Source organism: Penicillium maclennaniae (assembly GCF_028827695.1).
Source record: "Penicillium maclennaniae strain IBT 15551 chromosome Unknown utg000002l:1.0-2354659.0:1.0-2356205.0, whole genome shotgun sequence".
Taxonomy (NCBI): Eukaryota; Fungi; Ascomycota; class Eurotiomycetes; order Eurotiales; family Aspergillaceae; genus Penicillium; species Penicillium maclennaniae.
Genome location: NW_026623214.1, coordinates 715,451 through 733,762, shown reverse-complemented (window position 1 = coordinate 733,762; position 18,312 = coordinate 715,451). Strand labels below are relative to the sequence as shown.

Here is an 18,312-nt window from a genome sequence, read left to right as displayed (position 1 = left end):
GTGGCACTGAAAGCGACTTAAAATCATGAGATCGACACAGTTGTCGTCTTGCGCTATGGCTTTACCCGCGACCGGAAGTGGTAATGATTTGGGCTGAGGGAACCGGAGGCCGATCGAGGAATGTGCACAGGAATGCGCCCGCCGAGTTCGGCCCAACAAGTGAAGGCGTGCTCATCGCGTGGCTTACTGGTGACGAGCAGGGGCATCCATTCAAACAATATGACAGAGTTCAGTATATTGAAGAAAATGGGAAAGAAAGATAATTCGAGACTTTTGTAGATCAAGCTCAACCCTGTTTACGATGACGTAGCACGTGCCAGGGCCGTTATCAAGTTATCGCGTACCGCTTCCTCCTCCTCCTCTCATGAACTAATGACTTTATGAACTCAACATGAGGGCGGTCTTCGGCCGTTGTTTCTTGCGCGGAATCCCGCGTATTCCACGAAATCAGTCGACTCTATCATGGCGACCTTTTTCGAGGCGCATCCCGCGACGGGCGCCGGTGATCGGTGGGGTGGTCATGGCTGCTCTCGCACCGAGCGCCTTTCTCAAGCTCGCGGAGGAATCGGACGGCGGTGAAAAGACCGGAGAGATGCAGATGCTCGAGGCTTCGCGCGAAGAAATCCGGAAGACTGTACCGGCGGGTGCACGAGGCCTCTCGAGGCTGTGCCACTCTCTCTGGGTCTGCTGGTATTACTACGTTTGGGACCCCATTGCCACTGGCTTTCGATTCCTGCATCTGGCCGTGATTTTCCTGCCAGTCGTAGTGACTGTGCCCGTGATATGGGCTGGTAAAAGGATCGGTGGTGACAGCAAAGCGCAGTCTGGGACTTTGTGGTGGTATCGATTCTTAGTCAAGGCAATGGAGCGCGCGGGGCCTGCTTTTATCAAGGTAAAATTGTCGTCAGCAAGCATTACTTCGTCCCAAGTATCGATTTGCTCATCTCATTCTTAAAATAGCTAGGACAATGGGCCGCTTCCCGAACCGATATCTTCCCTCCTGAGATGTGCAGGATTATGTCCTCTCTCCATTCAAATGCTCCGGCTCATTCCCTCCACGATACCAAGCGCACTATCCGAAAAGCCTTCAATGGATTGCCGTTTGATGAGATATTCGAAGAATTTCAAGAAGAGCCGCTCGGTGTGGGAGCCATTGCGCAGGTCTACAAGGCGAAACTCAAACCAAGCTTGGCGAACAGTACCCAGGAGCTGGGCCAGGGTCCCAGTACTCTCGGCGAGAAAGTCTGGAGGAATGTTGATGTGCTGGTGAAGAGCTCACCGCAGCGAGTGCCTTCATCTTATGTTGCAATCAAGGTCTTGCACCCCCGAGTCGAGAAAATGATCCATCGCGATTTGCGGATAATGGGATTCTTTGCTACATTAATCAATGCTATTCCAACCATGCATTGGCTTTCATTCCCAGACGAGGTCCAGCAATTCGGGGAGATGATGAAGCTTCAGCTAGATCTACGAATCGAGGCTACCAACCTCGTGATATTTCGCAATAAGTTCAAGTCTCGCACCACAGCTTGGTTCCCATACCCCTATCTGGATTACACCACACGGGAAGTCCTCGTCGAGGAATTCGCCCAAGGTATTCCATTGGCCAAGTTCCTGGATATCGGAGGAGGTGTTTATCAGCGTGAGATTGCCAACGAAGGCCTTGATGCATTCCTGCACATGCTCCTAATCGACAACTTTATCCACGCGGATCTGCATCCAGGGAATATCATGGTTCGATTCTACAAACCCAATGAACTTGACTTGTCCCTTCGCAAAGTTACGCGAGCCACAGATGCCCCCACTCGGGCTGAGGTGGACGTGACAGAGGCCGTACTTGCACGACTTCGCCCATATCTCAAGGACCGTGGAGCTTGGGAATTCGCTCTCGCTGAACTCAATGACGAGGGCTATCGCCCACAGCTAATCTTCATCGACACCGGCCTTGTCACCGAATTGAACGATCTCAATCGACGGAACTTCCTGGATCTCTTCCGCGCCATTGCCGAATTTGATGGGTATCGCGCAGGCCAATTGATGGTAGAGCGTTGCCGTACCCCAGAGGAAGTCATTGAGCCGGAAATTTTCGCACTCAAAATGCAGCATCTGATTTTGAGTATCAAGTCACGTACCTTCGCTTTGGGGAATATCAAGATCGGTGACGTCCTCAGCGAAGTCCTGACAATGGTTCGGGGCCATCACGTCCGATTCGAAGGAGATTTCGTGAACGTGGTTGTTTCCTGCCTTCTTCTTGAAGGCATTGGGCGAAGCCTTAATCCCGACTTGGATATCTTCAAGAGGTACGTGGTTCCATGAGCTAAATCGCCTCAAAGCAAAATTAACCAATTTATGCAGTTCCTTACCTATTCTCCGACAACTCGGCTCCGGTTCTACCTTCTTGCAGACGGTCCGTTCTGGTGACACCTCCATGCTTCGAGTCTGGGTTGGTCTTGAAGCTCGCGGATTGCTGCAGGCCAGCATTGAGAGCGTGGAACACTGTGTCAAATACGACCAACTGTCGCCAAATATTTGAACATAATTCTTTTTTATTTTAGCATAGAACCACCCTGATGTGAGAACCGAATAATATATTATACACTGAAGACACAATTGGCTTAAGTGGAAACAGAATTGAAATTAACATGAATGACAATGGTACATTAGAAGCCGAAGCATCATTGAAAGCACCTGCAGGTTTCTGTCACATACACGCAGAATCGAGATATCATTTTGCCATTATCGTCTGCCAATAAGGTCGTGCAGGGGTAAGGTAAAGAACACATGGTAGAAGACAAAGAGAGAAGTATAATGCAAGAGACCGTGAAAAAGACCTGCAGAACGCCTGTGCCATGTCTAGAACTATACAATTGGGAGTGGAGAAGTATCAAACTTCGAGTGTAGGTTTCACCGGTGTGCTTGGGCCTGGGCTTGAGCCTGCTCTCTGACGGAAGCACCACTGGCTCTCCACCAAACGTCGCCGCCCCATCTCATCATTCGCTCGACAGCGGCAGTAGGAGAGTCTAGAGCGGGACGAATATCAAGGTAGAAGACAGGCTCGCCGGTTGGCTCCGGAGGACCAGAGTAGTAATCGATCACGTAGCGAACTTCTTTCGGGCCTGAGGGTGTTTGGCGCTGAACGAACCAGTCGTGGCGGTCAAAGGGCGGGTTGGTCCTGATGTTCACGTTAGTTATGGTACAGAGGCCCATGAATAGAATATACGTACTCAAACTTGGACGGGTACACCCATCCTAGTGCTTGGAAGATTCGGGCCTTCGGGCTCAGCTCCTGGGGACGACCCTGGAACCTGATCAGTCGAGGCTCATGAGCATGATCGATTTGGCCCATAAGCTCGGCCTTGGCCAGGTCGAAACTCAGGTTCTCTTCTCCTCGGCGGCACTTCTCCCAGCCGTGATTCAGACCCTTGGCGAAGACACGTTCCCAGCTCACAATTTCGTTCCAGGCACCTTCATTCAAGAAATTGTGAACAGCAACCATGGACTCAACCGCATCCTGGGGTGTATCAGTGTGACCTTTGCGCAGCATCGCGTTGTACATCTGCTGAGCAGACGGGTACTCCCAGTTACCCTCTGAGTCGCCTCTCGGAATTGAGGAAACCTCACGGTCGACGCCGAGATCAACAGTCTGGTTTGGAGCGCGTTCCTGAGATATCGATGCGAACATGTAGTTCAAAGGGTTCAGCTTCGACAAGGTGGAGGGCTTTGCCGGTGCGGCCAGTACTTGCGGAATCTCCGGGCTTGTGGATTTCGAGGATTTCGGGGGAACATAAAAGGGAGAATCGGATGAGCGCATCGGACACTCGCTTGGGGGTTCGTTCTTTGGAATAGCAGGAATGGCTGCACCCGACTCATGCATCGGACATCCGGGCTGTCAAAGATAAGGTCAGTCTTGAGTCGCAACTTGAGAAGATTGTGGAGAAACGTACAGGAGGAGTCGCGCTGGAAGAGGTGGGATGAGGCGCCATGGGCGCCTTTGGCTGCGAGTCTGCCCAGAACCAGCCCATTTTCACTTTAGAAAATGACAATAGGGAAGAAAAAAGGTTGGACTAAGTCGCCGCGCGATAAAAGATCGGGGAGAAAACGGAGACGATGAGTAATCCACACGTGATACCGCCCTATCGTTTGAAGTACGATGCAGCAGCGGCAATTGATACAAACAAGCAAAACGGCTGGTATTACCTTCTATTTGAAAAACTAAGAAGAGATGGATTTAGAACATGAGACTGGACTTGAGGGAATTGAAAGCAGCCCATATATGGATGTGAGCCTTTGGTAGTATTCCATCAAAGACCAATTCGCTTGGACTTGAGCTATGATAGTAGTAACTACCAGCAAGATCCGTGTATTAAATCTTATAGTAGAGCCTTACACAAGTGGCAGATATTTAAGGTTGATGCTTCATGCTTCATCTGAAAATGTCACAAACCCAGTAATCGCATCGTCCCAAATAGATCGCCAGTTCACATAGTGCGTGTCTGGAACATAAAAGTAGCCCAACATGATATTCGTAACCTGTTCAAAGGTTTGCCATTTGCATATCAATGCAACGCGGGCCAGACTCTCCACGAAGCAAGATCGCTCGATTTGACCGAGGGAGCCTTGAGCTCCCACGAACAGAGCCCAAGCAAAGAGTCCAAGGTTTTCTTTGGATAGTGTAAGAAGGAGAGAGAGTTTGCAGCTGCTCACAGCCTTAATTAAGTGCCTTGTTAGGGCACGACCAAGGCCCGATGAAGGAGGCGAGACGATGAGAAAGTAGTTGAGAAAGCATATGGAAGCCACGCGAGCGACCTCTTCGATTGGGTGGTATTCTAGGCCGGGACTCGAATCGTCCGGTGAATGTTCTTTCGAATAGATATAGCTCAGAAGCTGATGCTCTGCTTCGCAGTTGAGGACCCGGAAGAGATGATTGTCCTCTGGATGAATGAGTTCAGGTGTCACACGAAGGGTAGCACTGTAATAGATGATATCTCGTATTACCCATAGAATCCGGTTAAATGGGCGACTCAGCAAAGTGTTGGCAAAGAAGCTACTCCCGAGTCGATGGGAGGGTGCCGATATGGGTGGCCGCAGTCGCTGCTGAACCGCTTCTGGTACTGGCTGTGCATCCCATGTCAAGGGAAATACAGGCCTGACCAGAAGGCCCGTAGCAGCTTTGATATCGGTGCTGATATTATTAACAGGTCACTCAATCAATGCCGATGGAAGGTCCCGGTTACACTTACGTGATAATTGCAGCCAACATCGAAGCAGAGCGGATACTTTCATCCATGATGCCGCCTCGAAGATTTACCATGCGCTTCAGACCAGCTAAATGAATTCTTACCTCATCGAACAGGCCGGCAATTAACTACACTGAATCAGAAAAGTTCAAAGAGGAGGCATCAAGAAGGCATGCGTACCGCGCCAGTAAGAAGGTTGATAATTGTGTCAAACGCCTCGTTACTCAGTGCTCGGCGAGGATCTCTGACTTTGGCATTCATTTCTCGAATTGACTTTGCTTTCATGATGCAGTACTCGGTGTCATTGACAGTCAGTTCAACTGGCCGACTTGGGAAGCCCGAGGCATCGATGCTATTACTTGATAAAGCTGCTCGATGTGCGGCACACATACTCATCAGGCCGAAAAAGCTCCCGGGATCAGAGAAGGAAGAGCGTACCATGAGCTCAACCTCTTTTGTTTCCTGACTTCCTTGGATCTCGCTGGGAAACGTCATGGGGACAAACACGGATTTCCCTTAAGCTCATCGTTAGCTACGGTTCAAATCGAAATAGCGGGAGTTGAGGTCGATCCTCACAATGACTAGTCACGAAGAGTATAGAAGGAAAAGGATCTTACAATAGTATACCAGGTGCCCGACCATGGTAGGAAGCTCCGTTGTTCCAGGCAGAGAACAAAAAGGATCGAGAAACCATGCTCTGGGTAGAGAGCGTGGACTCGGGTTCCAATGGGAGGACACAGGGTTCCCAGCACTCCATCTAAGGGGTCGTCCTCGATATTTTGAATCGACAGAGCTATCGTCGGACTCGGAACTCTCCACCCCAGACGAAGCAGATGACTGAGAGGCTGCTCTCAGGTCCAGCCTTTGCTCCTCGGGGTTTCCTTCTCGCGTTGACCTGGACACAGGCTGAGTCCGACTTGCACGCCTGGAGCTTCTCTTCAGCCCAGCAAGTCTTTCCCGTCGACGTACATCACGCATGACATGGGAGCGGATTGCCTTGCGGGCGTTGACATCTTTGATCCTCTTAGAGGTCAAATCATCATCATGATCGATGAATGTAAATGAAGGCCGATCCGGCGACGCAGCAGGTCTGTGCGATTCTTGAAGCTTTTCAGCAATTGCAACACCTGGGACAGATAGGACAGGTCGGAACTCGACAGAGTATAGACCAAACATAGAGACACGAACCTAAATGGGAAGGCCGACCACCCGCGACGAACTGCAGCTGATCCATCGTGGGCCCGAAGGCGACGTAAACCCCAGCAAAGAGACAGGCTATGGAGAAAGGCGGATTTAGAAGAAGAAAAGGAGTAGTTACGTTGACAATGCGGGGGGACCAGCATCAGCCCAATTGAGCGGCTGAGCTGGGGCGCGATCCGGTGATGACCGGTGTAACCAGAGTACCCAAGTATATATGCCTAGACCCATAAATAGTGTGTATCTCATGGATGCAATGCTATTATTTGACCTGCATCACCTACCTACATAGGGAGCTTGAAGTTCTTCTGATTTCTGGTAATCCATTCAACGCCTGATATCTCTCTAATGTGCCAAATCAATGTCCCGCTAAACAACTATCATATATCTTCTATCCCTATCCCTGCACATCACTCAATAGCCGAGACAGTAGCGCGTATCCGAAGAGCACCGCCAATCCGATCCATAATCGGTTTCGACGTGCCCATCCCTGTCCGGCTTCCCGAGCCACATGGCCTCCCTCCATCACCGCTCCGATTCCCGGTGCACTGCCGTTCGGGCGCCGACGTAAAGCACTGGTCTCTGGTGAGCATCTTGTAGGTACATTGGGATCCGGCAGGATTTGGCCCGTGGTAGTGTCGATGCGGTGCTCTTTCATCCAGATCCAATTCTCCTGATCCAGCTCCGGCCATTCCGTGCGGAACTTTAACCCGCCGTCTCCTGCCTTCACATTATTGATGCCCTTGGAAGTTTTGGTCACTCCCGGTGTGGCGCTAGCATGAGAGCCTCCGCCAGTCGAGTTCCACCATCGCGATCGGGCGGCTAGTACTCTGCGCTCACCCTCTGATGCGCTGACGCTGCCCGTGGTCATCTCTTCACTTGTCATGAATGAAAGAAGTCCGATCAGGATTGTCGAAACCTCCCATGCGGGGTTGAAAGACTTGGGGTGGAAGTCACTGATGCTCAGACAGAGGCGAGTGGATGGCTGAAATCGACCGCTCGGGGTGTGCATGCGAATCGCTGGAGGGGCAAAAGGGTATTCGGGAGGGAAACATCAAGGTGCCCCAGTATTGCCCATTCTCATACGGAGTCCCCGGTGGTCCTGTCAGAATATAATGCCACCTGGCCGTCGTTCAGTCTCAAGTCGGAAGATATGCTGAGAAGGGAAATTACTCACTCGAGAATGTTCGTTTCAGAAGGATGCGCCACAATGAACGGTGGGGGGTTCTTTTGAATGTTTTGATACTCGCGCGTGAGCTGCCAGAGCCGTTAGAAGATGTTCCGCAATTACATATCTCGCAGTGTGGCCACTCACCCGCTTGAAAGCTGCCTTAGTCGCCATAATTCTGGACCGGCCCAGTCGGGTGAGGTAACAAAGAAGACAGAAAGACACAAACTCAGAATGGAAAGAATGAAAGAGAAATCCGCAAGTAAAGAGAAAGGTGGAGATGATAGTGCCGCCGCTGCATTGCGATCAACTGAAGTCACGTGCTTCCCCGTTTTCCCACGCGATCAAGCGTTCATTGAACCCCGAAAGATCCTGGCCACTGCCGCCGTCACGATGTCCTCCCTCTCGGCTGAAGATGAAGACGTAGGTCTATCCGATGCTCAGCTTATGGTGCCCGCTTAGTATGGCCTCCGCTAACTGGTCTCGTAGATCTTCGAGCGCTTGCAACAGCGCAAGGACCCGCAGGTACTGGAAGAGCAGCAGCAAGCCGTGAATGAGCGGACCCAGGCCATTCTCCAGAAGGCTCAATCTCGCCTTTCAGAATTGGTATGTATATGCCTCAATCAGGGTTGTATCTATGGCCCCAATCGACTTTGGTCAGACCCGCAGAGCTCCCGGCTAAACGCGAGTGCAATCAGCTTGACCAAAATTCGACCCTGCCCTGCGCTATCTCGTCCGTCCAGGTTACCAGTGCACCTAACACTCGCCGAAGCTTCCTCGAGCGCATCGTCAACCCTCTTCTGAGCGAGAACAAGGATCGGCCCTATACTCTCTCCGAAGCATTGCGGGAGATCTCGGCAACGGCCGACAAGCTCGGGCGGTTTGGTTCGTGACTACAGAGCTAGAGGATAGAAAGTGTGATATTCTAACATTGACTTAGACCTCTTCCAGCAACCTATCTCCGTTCACTTGGATCAATCGAAGACCAACCAGGCCACCGGACTGCGCGATATTGATGTGATTCTAGCTACCCGGGAGAAATCCCGCGTCCTGTTAAAGACCGGAACTGACCTTGGGAACGCTGAGGGCTCTGCCTATGGTAACCTTCTTTGGCGCAATGTTTTCGGTGGCGCCGAGACGCTGAACCTCAATGCTTCTCTGGGTACTCGTACTCGGTCCGCCTACCAGGCCGCATTCGAAACGCCTATCTTCTGTGACCCTGACTTCCGTCTGGAGATCGGAGGTATTGCAAGCGCCACGCAGAAGACTTGGGCTAGTCACGAGGAGGTTCTCAAAGGAGGTTGGAGCAAGCTCCGCTGGTTGTCCCAGTCTGGACACCGCCATGAACTTGGCTACAATGGTTTCTGGAGACAGACTACTGGCCTTGCTGAGAATGCCTCTCCTACCATTCGTGCGGATGCAGGTGACAGCGTGAAGAGTAGTATTTTCCACAGCTGGGTCAATGATCAGCGGGACCACCCCATGCTGCCTTCTCGTGGGTACTACGCGAAGGTCTTCAACGAAGTTGCTGGCTGGGGCCCTTTGAAAGGCGATGTTTCTTTCTGGAAGTCTGAGATCGAGACTCAGGGTGCTATCCCCATCTCGATCCCTGGTATCAAGGGTGACAGTGGCGTGAGCCTCACCACTGGATTCCGTGCTGGTCTTTTGTACCCTCTTGGACTGGACTCGGATTCACGCCCTCAGCTGTCCCGCGTCAATGACCGCTTCCTTCTTGGGGGGCCAACAGATGTCCGTGGGTTCCGTCTGTGTGGCCTTGGCCCCCGTGAAGGACCCGACGCACTTGGCGGTGACGTCTACGCTGCTGGAAGTGCTAACTTGCTCTTCCCGCTTCCTCGGGTGGGTGCTGAGAAACCTGTCCGCATGCAGCTCTTCCTGAATGGCGGAAGACTCCTGCCCCTTCGTACGTCGCAAAAAAAATGCTCCCACCAACGGCGGCGAGGTGCAAGATGCTATGGTCTCCACCCTTTCCGAACTGCAAAACGGCCTGCCCAGTGTTGCAGCTGGTGTGGGTATCGTATATGCTCACCCGGTCGCCCGCTTCGAGCTGAACTTCTCGCTGCCTTTGGCCCTGCGGAAGGGCGAAGAAGGCCGAAAGGGTCTTCAATTGGGTATTGGCATCAACTTCCTGTAGAAACATGTTTCCTGATTAGATTAGCGGAGTCCGATTATACCATCTCAGCTGTGATATATCCTCCAGGACAAAGAGAGTGAAATATAAGAATAACTGGCGAAATATCAAGTCAATTCCAATAATCTTATAGTTCGCGTCGCTCCACGCGCTGAGTCAGCACGCGCTGCGGACACATCGAGCTCTCGAGCTTCAACTCTTTCTCGGCTCTTTCGCAAACCCCACGTTTCTACAGCGAGAAGAAAGAATACACGCTCATTTTTTCGCCGTCCTTCGGCAATGGCTCAATACTATCCCCAGCAGCAGCAGCAACAGCAGGGCTACCCGCCCCAGGCTAGCACCCAGAATCTCCAGTTCTTCCCCTCGTCCTACGGTTCAGTCTCCGGCCACACAACCCCTTCACAAGCATCTTATGGCGCAGGCTTTGGTAGTGCCCCCAATCCATCGGCACAGGCTTATCCCGGTGGTGGATATGGTGGATTCGGATCTCCTTCTGGTGGTGTGAGCGGGCGGATGGGTGAACAGGGCGGATTGCGGACAGGTTGGCTGGCTGCGTTTGGCACAGAGGGTTATGATGGCGAGCCTCCACTGTTGGAGGAGTTAGGTGTCAACTTTGAGCATATTCGCACCAAGGTGAGTTTGCTCGTGACGGTGCTGTTCCTGGGAGAATGCGCCGGGTTCCTGAAGCAACATTTTGGACTCCCTCCTTGGAGATGTGGCTGTGTCTACTTTAGAAGAGACGAAACAATTATAGAGCGAGATGCTAACTAGTTTACTTCCAGACTCTGACTGTCCTTAACCCTTTCGCCTCCATTGACAACCACCTTATGGACGATAGCGACCTTTACGGCGCATTACTTTACATTGTCTTGTACGGCACGTTCCTCCTCCTCTCAGGAAAGGTCTTTTACGGGTATATCTACGGCGTCGCAGTCTTTGGAACCGTTGCCTTGCATCTAATCTTGAGTCTCATGTCCCCGGCCCTCGATACTGCTCCTACCCCGACTGCCGCCGACCCAACAAACTACAACCCTCACCACAAGCCCTCCATGTCCAGTGCCTCGGCCGCCGGTCATTTCTCTGCGACTCTCACTTTTCCGCGCTCCGCTAGCGTCTTGGGCTACTGCTTCTTGCCGCTCGTCCTGACTGCGCTAATCGGTATTCTCCTCCCCATGGATACCTTGTTCGGCTACCTTTTGACAACCGCGGCGGTCGGCTGGTGCACCTACAGCTCCTCGGGAATGTTCTGTTCCGTGGCTCGTATGAGCGGTATGCGGGGTCTGGTTGCTTATCCGCTGGCTTTGTTCTACGTCGTCTTCGGTATCATGGGGATTTTCTCTTCTCGGGGCACTGGCACACTTGCAGCCAAGACTGGTGCTGCTTAAGAAGGGCTAGTCGGAGACACAAGTTCAAAAGGGACTTGATGTCTGAGATGAGCTATCGACTACTTGATGTAGGTTCATTCGAAAAACGATTTGGACCACGCCGGAGTGTCTTTTGCATCTCATCATGAATATTACGAGCTTCAGCCTGTGTCATATATCATTATGCATTATTAAAATCGTCAAAAATCTTCTATCTAGTTTCCCCGTAGATCTTGTATGCATGCGGTAAAAAGGTTCCCCCAATGGATGTCTCGATCATCGAGACGTCTCTCCCGCGCCGGTGCCCACCTAGAGAGCCATTCTCGCGTTTTGTCCAAATCGCTTCCAGCTGCTTCAGCACCCGCCACACACCATTCCAGGTCATATACCTTGCCTCCAGCCGTAGGTCCTTCTGCGAAGATCATTTCGGCGAGTTTGCGGCGGTGCTGGCCCGTTTCATCAGTGCAGAAATAGAAAGGTGCGGTGTTTGAAGCCTCGGGCTGGACGTTGACACCCTCGGCAAGCGGCCGAGTCAATTTCGTGATATCGGCCACGCTCATGGCTGCGGGAGTGGCAGCATCGGGATGAACCTTCTGTTTTCCTGTTTTGCAATACTCGTTTCGACACCAAGGCTTTCCACATCCTGTCATCATTTGTGAAAGATATCGACGTTCGATCCGGCGGCGGAGTGCTTTGCCATCAGGGTCGTAGGTGTCCACGTACAACGGACCGAAACAGATGTTGCACAGTCCCAGAGAGTCGTTACCTGTGCTGCCGAGCGTGCGGCCACAGTTTTGATTCAAGCATATTCGGGGAGGCGGGCGTGAGACGCGCTCCAGGTCATGATGGCGGAGATGGGTGTTCATATCTCGCAGTCGGATGATCTTTTCACACAGATGACACTCGGTCGTGCGGCCGCCGTCTACCAATTCGTGCGGCGAGAGACCGGAGAGCATGACCTCGGGGTCAAGGAAATCCGGATCAGATTCGCCTTTCTGTGGGACGAGAAGATGGCAGAACTGACAGAGAATCAACTTCCCTGGGCACTCGGTAGTCCGGTGCTGTGCAAGGGAAGGAAGGCCCTTGAACTGAAGGCCGCAATCAGTGCAGTCGTAATTCTTGTGAAATATGGAGTCGTGCTTGAGTTTACTGGATGCATCGTTGCCACGAGATGAGTCGAGGGGACAATGCCAGTGCTTCTCCCACTCAGATGACGTCTTCTGAAAAACGGTTTGGCATTGATTGCAGAGCACATTATTACGAAGACAAAAGTTTTCGTGAAGCATTAATGTTCGCTCTGGTACCCATTGGTGACAATTTGGGCACATCACGTCCCCGGGCTGATGAGCCTCTACCAAATCATCTTGTTCCTCTTTGGAGTCGTTCGCAGTCACCCGCAAATGATATTTCACCGGCAGCTGCTGTGATAGCACTTCAATGTGGGACGTTACAGCATAGACCGAGATATAGAGGGCCTCGGCCCCTTCAAGAGCCACATTTGTAGGACAAATCTTGACTCTCTTGGACGTCTCATCCGAAAAGTCTCCCCAGACATGCATGTCCTCCCGAGGACGGCCTCTTTGGCGAGCGCCAAGCGGGCTTGCGAATAAACACATCGAGGGATTGTCTGTTGTGAGCTCGACCTGAAGGGTATCATCCCGATTCCAGTCCCGAATCTCATAGTCGACGTACTCCCCGGGCAAGACCTGGGCTGTAACATCTTCTCCTAGGGCCAGCACCCCACCAACGGAGCTGCCACTCGCAGTGCCCGGTGCACGCGCTGCTCGTTCCAGCCTTTTTTGCAACGTCTCTCGTGCTTGCTCCTCCGATAGCGCCACAATATCGACTTCCAAGTCGGTATCCACGACGCAAATCCCCTCACCTTCAGGATAAACTTTATCAAGGAGGAACCGGAAAGACTCGTTGTGGGTGCCAGGAACCGTCAGCAGCTCACCGACTGTCAGGGTTGTGAAATTATCTCTCATGTGGCGCTCTAGCAAGGGTTTCCAGTCCTCGGGGTCATAGCCAGCCTCGAGCGGACGAAGGCGCACATATGTGCCTTTGGGAAGCTGCTTTGCATGTATTGTGACCGCAGGCCCAGTCCGTGTTGACTGCCCTTCAGGACCGTCTATCTCCGAAATGTGCGTCTCGCCGTTTTTCCCCAACGAAAAATCGTCATCTTGGATTCCCAGCGACTCCCGCAGCAGAGCGCTCAGCGCCACTTCATTCTCCGCTGCAGAGAACTCGCGGATCCCAGCATAGACGAACCGACCATTCTCGGGGTTTACGACGCGGAACGTGAGGGGATGCGGAAGCTGCTGCTGATGTTGCTCTATTTGTTGGCGTGCGCGAGCCTCAGCGGCGAAGGTGTGAGGATTGAAAGGGTCAAAGGACGGGGTGTGAACTCGCGAGTTCGGCGCCACCGCTTGCAGAGGGGCAGCCGCTAAGAGTTGTTCCAATGCGGACTGCGGAAGATTGATTTTGTCACCAGGAAGACGAGAAGTGTGTCGCGGAGGTGCAACGGCCAGCTGAGCTGACCAGGTTAAGGTATCCATGATGGAAAAGAAAAGAGGTTCATTTTTTTGGGTATTTGAAGGCGGGAAGCTCCAAAGTTCTGGAAGACTCTCTCCACCCCACGCTTAATCAGATCATATTCCACTACCGCCAACTCCCGCTTAGAAATCCAACTATATGTCAACCACAAGTCTCTTTTAATGGACACTTCGCATGCGGTGGCGAGCACTGGTGTTACACCAATCACACTGACCATGTCAGTGATAGTCCTTGCGCAGCTGAGCGAGAACTCACCATGGTGGCAGAGCAACCCTCATTGTGTTCGATGCAATAATCACCCCGGCAGCTCTGACAGGTGTGCTGGCAGTCCCGTTTACAAGAGGCACACTAGATCTATCATCAGCTGACAGCTCTGCTAGCTGAAGAGTCCACTTACAGTCGGGCCGCATTCCCAGCAGTCTTTGCTCACACCTCGCTCGAATCTCTGATGGACGCCGTCAGTACATGGCATCGATCATCGGGTCATGGGTTGCTTCACACACCTTCTCGATCGGGCGTCCGTGGTCCATTGTGGTCTTCTTGCCGTACCGCTGTTTGGTGGGGGGAAAGATTGGCCCGTACATGTTGCGGATTGGGCAGGCAGTTGAAGCAGAACCACTTGTTGCAGCGCTGGCACCAGCGATCGGCGAGACAATCCGCACAGCTTGCAATTAGGAGCGGATGCTTGCCTGGTATCATTTCCGGTCGTTTAGCAGTAGCAATACGCGAATTGTGCAATGGTATCGGGCTCAGCAGTGGGAAGTGCATATCGGGAGATTGACCCCAAATGGCTGGGCCTTCGGGAGAACTATGGCATCCATGACAGCCATGGGGCCCTAAAGCGACCGTAGCTACCGCCGGTTCAAAAAGTGGGCCTTCAGAGGGCGCGCTTTCCTCAGTCACTGATGTATATCGATTGACATCGTGTCGCGGCCCGCGACACAGCACCGCATCAAAGGCGATGATACCTTCTGCTTTTTGGAGAGTCCGTGCCCAACCTTCTTCCAGGGCGTGCTTGAAGACCTTGCCAGTCGAACTGTACCATTCATTCTGTTGTTGACGTGCCGGGCGGGTGACGGTAGCCGTAGCCTCATCTTCGTTGTCAGACGAGCTAGTAGACGAGCTCTGGCTGGGACTCCGTGAGCAACCCACCCGAGAGCCCCACCAGTCTCGATAACGGTGGCGCGCTACGGCGCATGGCGGTTGATTTACTGGGGAAAAGAAATAAACGCCCTTCACCCGTGGAGTTCCCTGGGGGCGAGTGGGCCGGACTGCATGCTGAATGACCTGCATGAGTTTATGCTCATTCAAATGGGCACATTCACGGATCGAAAGGATGTTGACGTTGAATCGATCGGTGAGAATAATCTCTGCAACAAGATCGGCGGGTACGGAAAGACCGTCCAAAACCAAGGTGCGTACATCTTGTAGCAGGATCTTCTTCCGAGGCTAGCAAAAATATGGCGTAAGGGAGCCGAGTATACCTCGTCTTCCGTTGAAGAGTCGTCGTCGTGCGAAGCGAGCAACTGCGCGCCTTTGCAGCGAGTCAGATCGAGATGTCTGAATATGTAAGGAGTTTTGGTAATCAGGTCGCGAAGGTGTCGCGAGGTCATCGACAGAGCCATTAAGGACGGGACAGGAGAGATAAGGTGCCATGTGATCAAGAATTAGACTATTGGTGAGCGTTTCCTCCAGAGATGCTCGCGGAGGAATAGACGCAGGTTGGGCCATCATCTCTGGCACGATATCGGATGTGTTTTGATGCATAGCAGGCTGGAGGCCCAATTCTTCAAGGGTCAGCCGACGAGCGCCGTAAAAGTCGGGGGCACGGCCGATGAGATTCTGTCTGTAGGCGGCCATGGCGCCGACAGCGACCTCGTCCCCAATGCGCGGGAGAGCAGCATAGGGTCGAACTTCCTGAAGAGCAGCCCGAGCCTTCACCAGCTCTGATTCGAGCAAATGGATGGTGGACTGGAGTACAGCAGGCATGGCTTCAGGGTTGGGGGCAATGGCAGAGATCAAGGAGCACCACAGGTCGGACATGATCCGGGGGGGACTTTATAGATGTTCCCCCAAAGGGCCTCACCGGTGAACCGTGGGTGGGGGAACAGGAACGGGTAAATTCGAAGACCGAAAGTGTCAAGGAGTATAGTACTTTGGACAGCTCTAGTGGAGACGGGATTCGAGATCCGCAGTGGAGAACGCGGAGAGTTGGGGATATGATTCGAGTCACGATAAGATGGCAAAAGGAAAGCGAAAAGCGGGAAGTCCACTTTGGAGTGGTTCCGCTCGCCGGGTCTCTTATACTTTCAAACCGTGTCGACAACACCTGAGTTATATATGTACAATATCTTTGGGGCCACACAATTCCACCATCGACTGCCAATAACGCGAATAGGGCAAGAAAAAAAAGAAAGAAAAAAAGAAAACGAGAAAAAGCAAAAAGCAATCACAGTGGGTCCAGTTGCATGGCATGTTGTGAGACAAGGGCACAGGGGTACAGGGAGATACGGAGAATGTAAGTCCCTGGGGATCAGAAGTATAAGCAAGCCAGGTATCCCTAGGTACACCCGAAGCCCCCCTCCCCCACCGAGTCCCATTCCCACTGATCCGCCGGGGGTCTAGTGTTGAATTCCACCCTTCTTCTCCTTCTCGAAATGTCCCTTCCTTTTCTTTTGCCTCTTTTTTCTTCGACGAGGTGGCAATCGATCGGCCTCCGATCGGCCTTCATGTCGGGAATCTGTTCTCTTACTGTTTCAATGTATCACAGTCCCAAAATCGTACTTGTGTCCCCCGGTTCCCGGATCTCCAATTCTCAGATGCGGCGTCGGTCTACTTGGCCTCCCTGGTGTAGATCTAAATCCTGCCAAGACAATAACACAGCCGGATCCACGCCAAGCAAATGATGGCATCTCTTCGTCGATCCTGGTTCGACTTGGATCGAAAAGAATGGTGCCAAGGATCAGGGCGGTGCGATAGCATTAGGGCCAAGACGAAAGGGATAGAGGCCAAGCAATTGAACGAGGGTTCCCCCTTGCTCCGTTCCTCTATCTTTGCGTCAACCGGTCCTTCGCACTCCGCCGCGCTCTGCCGCGCTCGCAAACTTCCTCCAGCGGGCCCAGACACTCAATAGTCCGGTTACTCGAGATGGTATACCATTCGTAATTTACGATTCACGACTCGCAACTCACGGGTCAGAGATGGTCAGGGTAGGATTAGAACTAGTGGTACAGAATCGTCGATCACCCTCATGTTCCCGGAGATGAATCACCTCTTCCTCCCTCCGCATATATGCAAGTTTACTTCCACAACTTCGACACCGCGACTTCCTTGTCGTCGTGCTTGTTGAGAATCTTGGCGGTGGCCAGGTCGAAGTCTTCCTGTGTTACATGGACCCGGCGCTCACGCAGTGCATACATACCTGCCTCGGTACATACTCCCTTCAGCTCGGCTCCGGAGCATCCATTCATCTTCTCCGCGATCTTGGTCAGGTTGATTCCACGAGTCAGGTTCATGGAACGAGAGTGGATCCGTAGAATGTCGGCACGGGCCTCGACACTGTAGAAATTGTCAGCACGATTCCAAGATCACGAGGAAGAAGGGTAATACGGACGAGGGCGGAGGGAATTCAATCTTTCGGTCAATTCGCCCGGGCCGCAGCAGGGCTGGGTCCAGGATATCCAATCGGTTGGTGGCCATAATAATCTTGATGTTTTTCGTGGGCTCGAATCCGTCCAGCTGGTTCAGCAATTCCAGCATGGTCCGTTGCACTTCCGAGTCACCGCCTCCCGCCGAATCAATACGGCTGGATCCAATGCTGTCGATCTCGTCCATGAAGATGATACTCGGTGCGTGTTCTCGGGCCATTACGAACAGCTCTCGCACCATACGGCTACCTTCGCCGATGTACTTCTGCACCAGCTCCGAGCCACTCACTCGAATGAATCGGCAGTCGGTGTGATGGGCCACGGCTCGGGCCAGCAGCGTCTTACCAGTACCGGGAGGTCCGTACAGCAGGACACCTTTCGGTTGTGCAATACCAAGAGACTCGAATAGCTCCGGATGCTTGAGACCGAGCTCGATCACCTCCTTGATTTCCTTGATCTGCTGGTCTAGACCACCGATCATGTCGTAGGTGCTGTCTGGCACCTTCTCCACCATCATCAGTGATACCAAGGGGTCAACCGAAGAAGGCAACATCTTTTCCAATTTGTAAGAGTCCGAAAGAAGGGCCACTCGCTTGCCCACGGTGAGCTTGCTAATGTCCACGCTGTCCGCGATATCGACCACTATGTATCGTGTCACCCATTAGTCACGTTATCCCACACCCTTTCTTTCAAGATAGCTGCCGTACCGTATTTCCCTTCCGGATGTACCTTCACTAGCACCTTCTTTGTGCTCATCACCTTCACCACTTCGCCGACGTAGGAGCCAGGTTGCTGGAGCAGACCGAGCTCCTCCCGCAAGAGACGCACTCGCGAGTTGTAGTCATTACGCTGTGCCTCAAGTCGACGCAGAACTGCCTGGCCCTGAATAATCTCGAGCTTCATCCCCTCAATCTTGTTGCGATAGTAGTTATCCAACGCCATGATGGGGAAAGGATGACGCTCTCGGTGGGAGGTCAAGCGTTCGTGGCTATTATCC

The 18,312-nt window shown here is 52.6% G+C and overlaps 10 protein-coding genes across 10 annotated transcripts; 4 read left to right on the top strand and 6 right to left on the bottom strand.

The window, feature by feature from the left end:
• Positions 1 to 391: 391 nt before the first annotated feature.
• On the top strand, positions 392 to 2,533 carry N7477_001492 (ABC1 kinase family protein; the record flags this gene model as incomplete). Its single annotated transcript, XM_056963155.1, has 3 exons — positions 392 to 892; positions 961 to 2,300; positions 2,356 to 2,533. 3 exons carry the CDS (start codon positions 392 to 394, stop codon positions 2,531 to 2,533), a joined length of 2,019 nt encoding a protein of 672 aa, XP_056826074.1.
• A 371-nt stretch (positions 2,534 to 2,904) lies between these two features.
• Positions 2,905 to 4,022, bottom strand: N7477_001491 (holocytochrome c synthase CYC3; the record flags this gene model as incomplete). Its single annotated transcript, XM_056963154.1, has 3 exons — positions 2,905 to 3,172; positions 3,225 to 3,886; positions 3,945 to 4,022. 3 exons carry the CDS (start codon positions 4,020 to 4,022, stop codon positions 2,905 to 2,907), a joined length of 1,008 nt encoding a protein of 335 aa, XP_056826073.1.
• A 394-nt stretch (positions 4,023 to 4,416) lies between these two features.
• N7477_001490 (uncharacterized protein) lies at positions 4,417 to 6,471 on the bottom strand (the record flags this gene model as incomplete). The annotated part of the gene is made up of 5 exons (XM_056963153.1): positions 4,417 to 5,182; positions 5,241 to 5,365; positions 5,418 to 5,752; positions 5,855 to 6,364; positions 6,426 to 6,471. 5 exons carry the CDS (start codon positions 6,469 to 6,471, stop codon positions 4,417 to 4,419), a joined length of 1,782 nt encoding a protein of 593 aa, XP_056826072.1.
• Positions 6,472 to 6,831: 360 nt separating this feature from the next.
• N7477_001489 (Ubiquitin-conjugating enzyme) lies at positions 6,832 to 7,776 on the bottom strand (the record flags this gene model as incomplete). Its single annotated transcript, XM_056963152.1, has 3 exons — positions 6,832 to 7,390; positions 7,612 to 7,691; positions 7,750 to 7,776. The coding sequence occupies 3 exons, from the start codon at positions 7,774 to 7,776 to the stop codon at positions 6,832 to 6,834; spliced, it is 666 nt and encodes a 221-aa protein (XP_056826071.1).
• Positions 7,777 to 7,995: 219 nt separating this feature from the next.
• Positions 7,996 to 9,754, top strand: sam50 (SAM complex subunit SAM50; the record flags this gene model as incomplete). Its single annotated transcript, XM_056963151.1, has 5 exons — positions 7,996 to 8,025; positions 8,092 to 8,208; positions 8,301 to 8,487; positions 8,543 to 9,523; positions 9,570 to 9,754. 5 exons carry the CDS (start codon positions 7,996 to 7,998, stop codon positions 9,752 to 9,754), a joined length of 1,500 nt encoding a protein of 499 aa, XP_056826070.1.
• A 276-nt stretch (positions 9,755 to 10,030) lies between these two features.
• N7477_001487 (uncharacterized protein) lies at positions 10,031 to 10,522 on the top strand (the record flags this gene model as incomplete). Its single annotated transcript, XM_056963150.1, has 1 exon — positions 10,031 to 10,522. One exon carries the CDS (start codon positions 10,031 to 10,033, stop codon positions 10,520 to 10,522), a length of 492 nt encoding a protein of 163 aa, XP_056826069.1.
• A 56-nt stretch (positions 10,523 to 10,578) lies between these two features.
• On the top strand, positions 10,579 to 11,136 carry N7477_001486 (transporter YIP1; the record flags this gene model as incomplete). Its single annotated transcript, XM_056963149.1, has 1 exon — positions 10,579 to 11,136. The coding sequence occupies one exon, from the start codon at positions 10,579 to 10,581 to the stop codon at positions 11,134 to 11,136; it is 558 nt and encodes a 185-aa protein (XP_056826068.1).
• Positions 11,137 to 11,330: 194 nt separating this feature from the next.
• On the bottom strand, positions 11,331 to 13,670 carry N7477_001485 (putative ubiquitin fusion degradation protein (Ufd1); the record flags this gene model as incomplete). The annotated part of the gene is made up of 1 exon (XM_056963148.1): positions 11,331 to 13,670. One exon carries the CDS (start codon positions 13,668 to 13,670, stop codon positions 11,331 to 11,333), a length of 2,340 nt encoding a protein of 779 aa, XP_056826067.1.
• Positions 13,671 to 15,117: 1,447 nt separating this feature from the next.
• Positions 15,118 to 15,711, bottom strand: N7477_001484 (uncharacterized protein; the record flags this gene model as incomplete). The annotated part of the gene is made up of 1 exon (XM_056963147.1): positions 15,118 to 15,711. One exon carries the CDS (start codon positions 15,709 to 15,711, stop codon positions 15,118 to 15,120), a length of 594 nt encoding a protein of 197 aa, XP_056826066.1.
• Positions 15,712 to 16,967: 1,256 nt separating this feature from the next.
• Positions 16,968 to 18,257, bottom strand: N7477_001483 (proteasome regulatory particle base subunit RPT6; the record flags this gene model as incomplete). Its single annotated transcript, XM_056963146.1, has 3 exons — positions 16,968 to 17,226; positions 17,282 to 17,957; positions 18,023 to 18,257. 3 exons carry the CDS (start codon positions 18,255 to 18,257, stop codon positions 16,968 to 16,970), a joined length of 1,170 nt encoding a protein of 389 aa, XP_056826065.1.
• Positions 18,258 to 18,312: the final 55 nt, after the last annotated feature.